The 12,493-nt window shown below is 38.9% G+C and overlaps 1 protein-coding gene across 1 annotated transcript; it reads left to right on the top strand.

Moving 5' to 3' along the window:
• Positions 1 to 7,717: 7,717 nt before the first annotated feature.
• On the top strand, positions 7,718 to 9,252 carry LOC125186447 (uncharacterized). Its single transcript, XM_048082816.1, has 4 exons — positions 7,718 to 8,399; positions 8,498 to 8,625; positions 8,716 to 8,833; positions 8,975 to 9,252. The coding sequence occupies exons 1-4, from the start codon at positions 7,718 to 7,720 to the stop codon at positions 9,250 to 9,252; spliced, it is 1,206 nt and encodes a 401-aa protein (XP_047938773.1).
• Positions 9,253 to 12,493: the final 3,241 nt, after the last annotated feature.

The raw sequence follows: 12,493 nt of genomic DNA, 5'->3' as shown, positions 1-12,493 counted from the left end.
CACAATTCATTATCATAATTTTTTTTTAAAATGCAATTCTAAATTGAATAGATAACTAAAGTATCCAGCTTAAATTACTATCACCAGATAAAGTAGTAGTACTAGTTTTTTTTTATTTGAATAGCTAGTAAGTAAGAATATTAGTAATAGAAAATGAGATAAATCTTAAAGTGACCAATGTAACTAGACAGAAAATAATACTAGCAAGAAATTTTAATTTGATGTAGTCAAGAAAAGGGGTTAAATAATTAGGTGTCGGTGCCCTCTTCTTTATATTAAAATGCCAAAATAAACCAGAAACATGAAAAGATACAAATAAGTGTAAACATTTTTTGGTGTCCAAATTTCTTCAATGAAATGAGAGAAATTGTATTTATAGTGTGATTTTTGGAATTTAAAAAAAAACGTGATCGGCAAAGATGACAAACAGGCGTGTGGGAGGGGCGTGTGATCATCCCCCTATTATGAGTGCGCTTATATTTCCATCTCAATTCACCCAGACATACTTAAACTTCACTGGCAACCATGGCGGAATACAAGTGTGATGCTAGCCAAGCCCCAGTTGAACCGGCGGCTTGGCTTACACTCGGTCCATCACTACTTAGCATATTATCCTCTTCCCAGTAAAATGTAGCTAATCAATATTATTAAGATGATGATTTTTTTTATTTTTATATGCTAAACTAATGTTTAATTTTATATACTCCCTTCGTCCCCAAAGAATATGCATTTTGTGTTCGGTATTGGTTTTAATGTAAAATTGATAAAGCAAGAGAGGGGTAGAGAGAAAAAGTAATTAAAGTATTTTTAGTGAGAATGAGTCTCATCTTATTAGAGAGAAAATACTTTCCAAAATTAAAAACTGCATATTCTTGTGGGATTGACTAAAAGGAAATAGTGCATATTCTTGTGGAACGGAAGAAGTATAATTTAACATAATTGATAATTATGTAAGAATCGACACATAACTTTATTTTGATAATATAATTTTTTGTTTAAATTATGTGATTTTAAAATTTAGATGAATTATTATTTAAAAATTTTCGTTCCCTTTAAATTTAATAAACATAAAATAATATTTATATTTAAGTTCAACAAAATACACCTTAATGAAGCATTCACAACAAATTCTATAACTATGACACTTTCTTCAATACTATTCAAATAAATTCAAGAATACCTTAATCTTGAAAACGTAAAAAAAATCTTTACTGATGCATACTCCATCTGCCCCCAAATACGTGTCCTGCTTGACTCGCCATGTATTTTAAAAATATAAAAGAAAAATGAATTTAATAAAATAGTGAAATATAAGGTATACTTTCATATACTTTCTATATCCCATAAATATATAGATATTTCTGATGTCACAGATTTCAATACATAATTGATAGTGTGAGAGAAATAGAAATAAAAAGTTATTGGAATATGTTAATGTAGAATGTTGCCCACCTCATTAAAGAAAAAAAAGTTACCAAAAATATAAAATGAATTATTTTTATGGAATAAAGCAAAATAGAAAAAGTCTCCATTTTATGAGGAGGGAGTATTAGTAGATAATTACCAAAGGACAAACCAAAATAAAAAATTGTGACACATAAAGGGAATTATAGTACATAGGAGGATTGAGGTAAAATTTGCCGGAAGTAAGGTGGAATCGCCAAATGTAGAGAAAAAGGGAGAGATTTTTGTATGTTGAGAAAGAGGTGGGCTCTATATTCTACTAACTCATTTTTATGCATAATTATTACTCTCTCTCTCTCTCTGTCAAAAATCGACAAACTTGTTAATGACACAAGTTTTAATGATGTGTTGTGGAATCGACAGACTTGTTAATCGACAAACTCATTTTTACGCAATTGGTAACATAAGAGAGAAATAAGAAAAAGTAAGAGAGAGGAAAAAGGTAGTGGAATGAATGTTGGTGGATTGTGGGATTCAAATTATAAATAATGTGTAGGATTATTATTTGTTGAAAAACTTTCCATGCTTAGACTATGTCTAATTTTGGAGGACGGCCCAAAATGGTAAAACTAGTCTACTTTTGAGGACGAAGGGAGTATAAAATTAATACTCCTTCCGTTCCATTAAAAATGAAACTTTTTCCTTTTTGTATTTCCCACAAAAAATAAACATTTCCTAAAATGAATATATCTTTTTCGTCTTTGTCCCCTCAAAATTTGTCTCATTTCACTTTTACCATTTTTGGTAGTGGACCTCATATTCCACTAACTCATTTCTATTCACATTTTATTATAAAACTAATATATTAAAGTAGGACCCATAATCCACTAACTTTTTCAACTCACTTTCCATTACATTTCTTAAAATCCGTCTCCGATCAAAGTGGGACAAATTTTAGTGGACGAGGATAGTAATAATTAATTGTGAATGGAGGGAGTAATATATTTTATTTATTGAAAGGAGAGAGTATCATATATGGCGGGCGGGTTGAAGGGAATACTCGATACTCCTTCCATTCTCCTCCCTCCGTCTCAGTTTTATAGTCACATTTTGCCATAAAAGTCCATCCCACTTTTATAGTCACATTTAGAATTTTTCATATTTGGACATAAAATTTTACCCCATTATTCATTAAAATTATACCCAAATGCCATTTTCAACACAAAAATAAACTAAAACAAAAATAAAAAATCAAAAAGTCAAAAGGGACCCATCTTCAACCAACTCACTTCATTTATTACACACTCCATCATCTCACTTCATTTATTACACACTCCACCGTCTCACTCCTTCATCTCACTTCATTTATTACACACACCACCATCTCACTTCATTAGTTATACACTCCATCAATTCTTTAAAACTTGTGTCATAACTAAATGTGACTATAAATGTGAGACACAGAATTTTAAGAATTGTTAAATAGAATAAGTAGCAGAAAAATATAATTAAATATTTTAATAAAAATATATGAGAAAAAGATTTATTTTTATATCTAAAGTGTGATTATCTTAGAAAAACTGGAAAGGAAAATTGAACCTGACACCCAAAAAAATGTTTCCTACCGGGGTACTTTTTCTCCACAATCACCGCAACTTGTGAAATTTTCTAAAACATGTTTTCCAGCCGTGGTTCTGACTTCAGCCTTCAAATTTTCTACATCATGTTTTCCAACATGTTTATGCCACTAGACTTCTGACACCCGAAATAATTTTTAGCCATATATAAATGGTCCGTCTTTTTACAAAACTATTTTTTCCCCCGACATTTTACCACAACATTTTACAGTACTCTCCATCTCACATAGTAGTTGTCATGGAAGATACCACATAAATTTAAGAGATATTATTTTATATATTAAATGATGAGAGAAAATATAATTTTATAATTGACGTGAGAAGAAAATTTTTTTAGAAGAGGAAATGTAACATTTTTTGTGAGACAAACTAAAAAGGAAAATATGACATCTCCTATGAGACAGTAGGATTACAATTTTATGTTTTATATTAATTAAAAATAAAATAATAATAAAAATATTTTTATTTTAATAATATATTATCTTGATTAAAATAAATTAAAAAAGAGAAAGTGAGTCATGTTTTATGGAGGTAGAGAGAGTATTTATTTGTATATGAATATGTAATGTAATTAAACGCTAGCACATGTTTATTTATTTTAATGGTTAATTAATTTTGAACTTCTTTAACTATCTTATCACTAATACGTAATTATGTTGATCTAGGGGGTATCAGTCGGCAGCGGCTGATTTTGGAGCCTTAGAGTGTCCACAGTAGCGTGGACATGTCCGATGCACAGTCACAAAAAATTCCAAAAGAAAATTGTCTATAGCTATAAATCATACTTCCTCAATTCCATAATAATGGAGGCGTTTCTTTTCGGTACGGAGATTAAGAAAAATTGTGTTAGTGGAGTTAAGTAAAAGAAGAATAAAATGGAAAATGAAAAAAGGTAGAGAGGTGAACAGAGAAAAAAGTAAGAGAGAGTAAAGTAGGTATGGAAAAATGTGTTGACTTTTACTAAAAAGAGAAATGACTCTATTACTATGGAACATACCAAAATGGTAAAATGACTCTATAACTATGGAACGAAGGGAGTATTATTTTATCAATTATTGGTATATTTTAATTGGATTGAAACAAAATTAATTGGACAACAATTAATAGAATGAAATGTAATGAAAAAAATGATTTGGGAATAAATATTTTATAGATAAAAAATTTTAAAATTAAAAAAAATAAAAATAAAAAATTGAGCGCTGGAAACCGCCGCGGCTTTCTCCAGCGTGCAATAGACCGCCGCGGTCAACGCCGCTGCCCATACCACACTGCCCCGTCCTTACCGAGTACTCTGTGTTGGAATCTATGCCGGTCAATGGACTTTGACCAATTATTATTTCAACGAGACATTTAATTTCTGTGAAATTAAATGATATAGCGTCGATCTACGTTCGGAGTGAGAAATAATGGATTAAAATTGTGCGAAATTGCAAATTTAAAGAGCTATGAGAGAAGCTTAGGTAATAATTAAAAAAGTTTATTATCCCACATTGGAAGTTATAACCTTATTAAACTAGTATTTAATAAGAAGGATTATTACATGAAATAATTATAGTGGACTATGATGGGTTGTAGAGCCCACACACGCACTCACGCGCGCGCCACCGACGCGAGCCGCAAGCCTCGAGTCCGTGCCCGTGTCCTTGTCCTTGTCCTTGGATCTTGGCAATTGGCAATTGGTCTTTGGGTGGTCTGGATCTTGGCAATTGGTCTATGGGTGGTCTTTGGGCCTGGTCGTGGGCTTGGTGCTTGGACTCGACCCAAGGCTAGTGGGTCTAATTCTTTTTAGACCACCACCGTTTCCACGTCAGTGAGCCAAGCTGGATGACACCTCATCAGTATGACGCGGGAAGCCAACGTGGCTGACACGTGATAGTCCACGTCATGATCGAATCTAGAAGCGTCTAGATTCAACCTCTCTAGCTCTGAGCTTGTAACGCCCGACTGTTACTGCTCGTAACGGCTTGCAATGCTCGACCGTTACAGCCTCACCATGATGGCAGCCATCAAGGCTGTGTTGACCCCTGCAGTGGACCGAGCCTATAAATAGGCAGTCATTCTAGCATTCGAGATCTAAGAAACTAGAGTCCGCATAGCACTTTGCATCATACGCTCTCTCTTCTCTTTGTATTGTTTTTTTTTTCGAAAGCTCTGCCCTCTCCTCCATCCAGTTCGTCGGAGCTCTGCTGATAGCGGTGCTGCTTCATCAGAGACGTAGTCGTTTTATCTTTGGGGACGAAACGCCAATCCGAAGAGCACTACCAGGGCGTATCTCGTCTTGCAGAAAGAGGACTCCTCGACTCGGCTAAATACTTTCATGGTTTATTTGTTTCGAATTTTCCGTTGTAATTTCATTTCAGTTAGTTCATCTATATTCCTTCTTTTGGGTTGTATTACGCCCGGCTTATATCTTGTAATTCCTGAAACCAACAATCGCAAGACGAGATATAACTTGCCTTTGAAGGAATTTGGACATAACTGAAACTAAAACTTTCGAAACTTAACACCTGTGCTTGGAGATGTCGACTGAATCCAACACTGCTGCTGCCACCACTCCGACCACCACCGCCGCCATCATTTCCTCCACTATGGCATCCACCGCGATGATGCCAACTCCCGGTCTCTATCCATCTTCATCAACAACCCCTTGGGTGTATACTAATACCCATGGGTTCACTGGTGGATCCACCTTGAGTGGGTCGGTTGGTTCCACTTTTAGTGGTTCCTTCGGATCCTTTAATGGATCGAGTGTTGGGGCCTTCGGGTCTCACACGAATGCTGGGACCTTCGAGTCTCATGCGACTTCTGGGGCCTTTGGGTCTAATGCGAGTGTTGGAACCTTCGGGTTTAATACGGGTATTGGCTCCTTCGGGACCAGTGCGACCATGATGGGCTCTATGTCCAACATGAATGGTGGGGGCCCTATGCCCAACCATGTTGTTGGCTCCTTCGGGGGCAACGTGAATGGTTCCTTCCAAGGACCAAGTGCGGCACCTTTGGCACTTAGAATGATGCCACCCGCCGAGAAGCCACCTAAATTTGGAGGATCTGACTTCAAGAGGTGGTACCAAAATATGTTGTTCTATTTGACAACATTGGGCGTCGCCAACTTCCTCACAGATAACGAGCCGTCCGCGCCAAGTGATCAAGAGATGAGGCTCGATATCTTGGCGGACTATGAAGCATGGCGCAAAGGAGATTATCTTTGTAAAAATTTTATTCTAAGTGCTTTAGATGATAGTTTGTACAATGTATACTCTGTTGTAACCACATCCAAAGAAATGTGGGAAAGCCTAGAGAAAAAGTACAGTATCGATAATGCGGCAGGTACTGAACATGTTGTAGTATCCAAATTTACGGACTACAAAATGGTAGACTCTAGACTGGTCATGGAACAAGTTCAAGAGTTCCAAATGATCATCCACGGACTCGTGGCTGAAGGGATGATTTTGCCCGACAACTTTGTGCGGTGCATACTCATCGAAAAGCTTCCTCCTAGCTGGAAGGACTTCAAGCACTATCTCAAGCACAAGCGAAAGAAGATAAGTCTTGAAGACTTGATCGTGAAGCTACGCATTGAAGCGGATGTGCGCAAGATCGATCAAAAGGCTAAGGGCTTTAGCCCACTTGATGCCAAAGCCAACTTGTTGGAGCGGGGCGGACCCTCCAACAAACGCCCCCACCCAAATCAGAAAGACAGAGGGAAGGGCAAGCAGCCTGCAAAGAAATTTGAAGGCGAGTGCTACAAGTGTGGCAAAATTGGCTACTTTGCCAAAGACTGCCGCAGCAAGAAGAAGAAGCCGGCAGCCCACGTCGTTGAGAAATAGTTCAAGGACTGGAATGAAGATGACCTCGTTGCCGTGGTCACTGAAGAAGTCAGTATTGTTGACAACAAGGGCGGCTGGTACATCGACACCGGCGCTACGACTCATGTCTGCTCAGATAGGAGCAAGTTTGCCTCCTACACTGCTGTTGAAGGGAGGAAGATCAACATGGGGAATAAAGCATCGTCCGATGTCCTTGGCATTGTCAATGTGATACTCATGATGACGTCTGGCGTCACGATCACTTTGTAGGATGTGCTGCATGTACCGGACATCCACAAGAACCTAGTGTCAGGATCTATACTACTCCCTCCGTCCCATATTAGGAGTCAGTTATAGTTATGGCTCGGGTTTTAAGAAAGAGTTGATCTGTGTAATAAATGAAGTGTGAAGGTGGGGTGTGTAATAAATGAAGTGAGTTGGTTGAAAGTGGGTCCCTTTTGACTTTTTGGGTGTAAAAATATGTTTAATGTTGACTTGTAAGATAAATTCATTAAATTAAATAAACTTAAGATTTTAAATGTTGCAATATGATTAATCTTTTTTAATGTAAATTTGATTCATCTTTACTCCTTAAATTTTTTAATCCTGCCTAAGTCACCTTAAAGGTGAAGAGGCCATCGGCCAACATTTCACAAAACAAACAAGAGGGAAACAATTTTTTCATTGATTCAAACTCTAAAATTATGAGGGAATTAGTACAATCCATGGAGGAAAAAGTCAAATGCTAAAGTACACCTATAAATACATTCACTCCACCATTACTATCAACCACTTCAATTCTACCTACCAAAAAAGAAAGCAAACATATTTAAAGCTAATTTACCCTCAGAAAATTCTCATCATTGGGAAATGGAGATGGAGCAAGAGATGGAGGAGGAGATGGAGCAAGAGCTGTTTGAAGAGGAAGATCAATTTCCAGAGGCAGAGCCTCTTCAAGAGGCAGAGTTTGGGCAAGGGCCGAGGGCCTCTCTGAGTTTGAGTATCCAAGAGAAGAACCTTATTGTGCAGTTCCTTCAACAGCAATGCCGTGCTGGAGCACTTCCACATGGTTCATTGAAAGATGCAGCCAAAAAATTCAAAGTGCATGCAAGGACAGTCAGCCGGTTATGGAGGATAGTCAGTCATCAAATGGAACAAGGAGAACCTGTTGTCATGAAAGGAAAAGCATCAGGTTATACTAAGACAAAAGGTAAAATAAACCTTGATGAAGTCAAGTTTAGACACTTGTCTATGCTTGAGAGATCCTCCATAAGAAAACTTGCTATGAAGATGCAAGTTAGCAAGACCACAGCTGGCAGATGGTCCAAGGCTAACAAGATAAGACCACATACAAATGCCATCAAACCTGCACTCACTGATGCAAACAAAATTTTAAGAATGAGATGGTGTCTGACTCATATTCATCCAACCATAGTTGAAGGTAAGCTTCTCTATCATGTGCATGTTCATATTGATGAGAAATGGTTCTACATGACAAAGACTTCAGACAGATACTACCTGTTGCCGGATGAGGATGAGCCTTACAGGTCTTGTAAGTCAAAAAGATTCATGACTAAAGTGATGTTCATGTGTGTTGTCAGTAGCCAATGTTTGGCAGTGATGGGCAAACCATCTTTGATGGTAAAATAGGCATATTTCCATTCACAGAGCAAGTTCCAGCCAAAAGAAAGTCAAAGAATAGGCTAAGAGGGACACTTGAGACAAAGCCTATCCCATCAGTTAACAAGGAAGCCATGAGAGAATGTCTCCTTAATCGGGTTTGTACATTTCTTTGTTTCACAATACTATCAGACAGTAGTAATGTCATCACTTAGTCATCTAAGCAATCAATCACAAATCATGCACAGATTATTCCAGCAATCAAGGCTAAGTGGCCAGCCAATACAAGCAAGGAAATATACATCCAACAAGATAATGCCAAACCCCACCTCAAATCCTCTGACTTACAATTTGAGGCTGCTGCAAGTACAGATGGTTTTAAATTCCATCTAATTAGCTAACCAGCCAACTCCCCAGATACTAATGTGCTGGACCTTGGCTCTTTTAGGGCCATATAGTCACTACAACATAACAAACTAGCCACCAATATAGATGAATTGTTGGCAGTTTGGAGTTCTTTTGAGGAACTCATACCACAAACACTGAACAAGGTATTCCTATCATTGCAAAGTTGTTTAAGCAAGATCCTAGAAGTGCATGGGGGCAACAACTACAAAATACCACACTTGAACAAAGATAGGTTGAGTAGGACAGTGGGGCTTCCTACCTCACTTGAGGTTGAAGAAACTCTGGTAAGGGAGAGCTTGGAGTATCTACTACTCCCTGAGAATGATGTGGGTGGTTCATATCACATAGGGCATCCAAACACTGTGCTAGGGTTGTAAAAAGTGCACTTGGGTCATGGGGTTTACAGTATAATCATCAAAATAGGCTGGTGTTTATGATGTAAACTTCTTTTTTTGGTTTGTAGCCTTTATTTTGGGTTAGGGTATATAAGCTGCATTACAGCTCTATAAACTGCATTATGTATGAATTGCAAGTGTAACTGTTGTAAGTGTGTGTTTTTGTCTAAAAACCATCACAAAAGGTTCATCATATGACCTAAGACTCCAAACCATCAAAGGGGTGGCTTATTAGAGCCTCCAAACCATCAAAGGAGTAGCTCTAAGCATAATAAACCAAGCAAGGCAGTGTATACACATAATAGCATGCATCTCTCAGAAAATTTTCATCACAGAGGACCAATCACACAAGCAGAGCCTCCAAACCATCAAAGGGGTGGCTCTAATCATAATAATCCAACCAAGGCAGTTTATACACACAATAGCATGCATCTCTCAGAAAATTTTCATCACAGAGGACCAATCACACAAAGGCAGAGCCTCCAAACCATCAAAGGGGTGGCAGTAAGCATAATAAATCCGACCAAGGCAGTGGATACACATAATAGCATGCATCTCTCAGAAAATTTTCATCACAGAGGACCAATCACACAAAGGCAGAGCCTCCAAACCATCAAAGGGGTGGCTCTAATCATAATAATCCAACCAAGGCAGTTTATACACACAATAGCATGCATCTCTCAGAAAATTTTCATCATAGAGGACCAATCACACAAGCAGAGCCTCCAAACCATCAAAGGGGTGGCTCTAATCATAATAATCCAACCAAGGCAGTTTATACACACAATAGCATGCCAACCACTCACAAAAAAGTCATCACAGAGAAGCAATCAGACAAAATCAAAGCCTCCAAACCCTATACAGGGGGTGGCTTAACTTAGAAAAATACTCACAGATTAGAGGAAATCTTTCATGCTAGGCAACAAGATCAACAACATTGCTTTCTCATTCTCGGTGTACTCCACCTTTGATGAAGACGGTGGTTGAGCTTCAGAGTCGGCAAAGGGGTGGGATGGTGCCTGAGTTTCAGAGTCGTCAAAGGGCAAGGACGGTGCCTGCGTTTCAGACGTCAAAAGGCAGGGATGGTGCCTGCGTTTTAGAGTCGTCATAGGGCTGGAACGGTGGTTGAGATCCGTCAAAGTACTCAGACGGTGGTGGGGTTTCAGATCCGTCGAAAACCTCAGCCGGCGGAAGAAATTCAGATTCTTGGACGACCTCAGATGGTGGAGGCGTTTCAGACCCGTCAACGCCGCCAAACGGTCGTCACTTTTCCGATCGGTGGTACAAATTGACCGCTCGTTCGATTTCCCACCGGTCAAGGACCTCTGGTGGTGTTTCAGGGATGATTAGGTTTTCTGGTGGTGCCTCGAAAGATGGCAACGATTCAAACTCCGGCGTTGCAACCCAGTCATCGGCCATGAGAAGGCAACGGTGATGGTGTAACGGCCGGTTTAGAGAGGTGAATAATCGGAGGCGGCGATTAGGTTTTTAATCGGAGGCGACGATTCAATTCTGGATCGAAGAAACACAGTCGGGGGAGAGAGAAAGAGAGAAATTTGAAAGTCAAATGAGGGTAGGGAATGGGTTGAGGGGTTGGGAATAATTAATTGTTGGTTTTTTTATATTTAATTTAATGTAAATAATGACATTTTTATGTAATTTTGATGAAGAATGGGTAAATTTGTATGAAAAATATGGAAAATACTAAAAGTGACTCTTAAACTGGGACGGACTTTTATGGCAAAAATGATGAGTCTCAAAAGTTCTCTACCGAACATAGGCCGACACCGAATAAGGAAGCCCTTCGTCGAGGCACGAGGGTGAGGAAACCATCATGAAAGTTAAGGGAGGCTGTATGAGAATATGCCTAAGTTGGTCCGAGAGTCACCATTCAAACGAAGAGTCACCAATCAAAAACGAAGAGTCTCTTTCTTTTAAGCAATGCATCTTTTCGTTTGAACCATTGTGTCTCTTTCTTTTCTATTACTATTTAAACCATTGTAGTTTCACTTTGAAGATATAAGAAATATTTGTTTAATTAGCAGCAAGTCTGCTCTATTTACCTGTTTACTTCAATTGATCAAACTGAATTGCTTCGGTTCCAACAATTGGTATTCAGAGCCTCGGTTACGTTCATTATTTGGGCAAGAATATTGCTTCATATCTATAGATAATGGCGACAAAAGCTAGATTTGAGTCACTTGAATTGACTATGAACGAGCTCCAGCAATCTGTGCAGATGATGTGCCAGAACATGGAGGAGATGCGCTCCATATTATCGGTACCTCGGAATGAGAATAAAAAGGAGACCAGGGGAAACCATAGAAACCCATTCGCTGCCACCAAGGAAGATTATGAAGAAGATGAGGATGAGGAAGATGAAGCATTTGATTCTGATAGCTCGCAGGATAGCAGTCAGAAGGATCGACGATGGAGGAATCCCATTCGAATGGATTTCCCGAAATATAATGGATCCGAGGATCCACGGGTTTGGTTGGATCGGGCACGACAATACTTTCGTGCACAAGAGACCCCTACTAAGAAAAAAGTGCAATGGGCCTCCTATCATCTCGACGGCGAAGCAAATCAGTGGTGGCAATGGTTCGATTCTCGTCATAACCGAATCACATGGACCAGATTTGAAAAGGGGCTGCTGCAAAGATTTGGCACATCAGAACTTGAAGAGGCCGACGAGGCTATTATAAAACTTAAGCAGACAGGAAATTTCAGGTCATACCTTTCTGAATTTGAGAGGCTTGTCAACTGTGTGCCACATTGGCGGGACAAAGCATTGTTAGGTGCATTCATGGCAGGACTAAGGGATGATTTGGCTAAGGAGATACGGTTCTTCCGACCACAGTCATTAGAACATGCTATCGAACTAGCAAGACACGCGGACGATCAAGCAAAAAACAAACGCACAGTTAGTTTCCATAAGATTCAGCCAAAAGCAACGACAACGCCATCTACATCAGGCTCGATGAGTCGTCCTCTGACCTCGACCAAGCCACCTCAAGCAAGGCGATTGACATGGGCAGAGATGCAAGCAAAAAGGGAAAAAAATGAATGCTTCAATTGCGACGAGCCTTTCTCAAGAGGACATACTTGCAAATTCAACCAAGCTTTACTAATAGAGATCGAGGATGAAGAGGAAGAAGATACACCACCCATATACGATGAAGAACTTGGTGCGGGGACACCAGCCATCTCGTTAAATGCATTA

Source organism: Salvia hispanica, chromosome 2 (assembly GCF_029641045.1).
Source record: "Salvia hispanica isolate PSC_SH4W2 chromosome 2, Shi_PSC_v1, whole genome shotgun sequence".
NCBI classification, from domain to species: domain Eukaryota; kingdom Viridiplantae; phylum Streptophyta; class Magnoliopsida; order Lamiales; family Lamiaceae; genus Salvia; species Salvia hispanica.
Note: the sequence above shows the minus strand (reverse complement) of the source record. Positions and strands in the feature narration are given on the sequence as shown.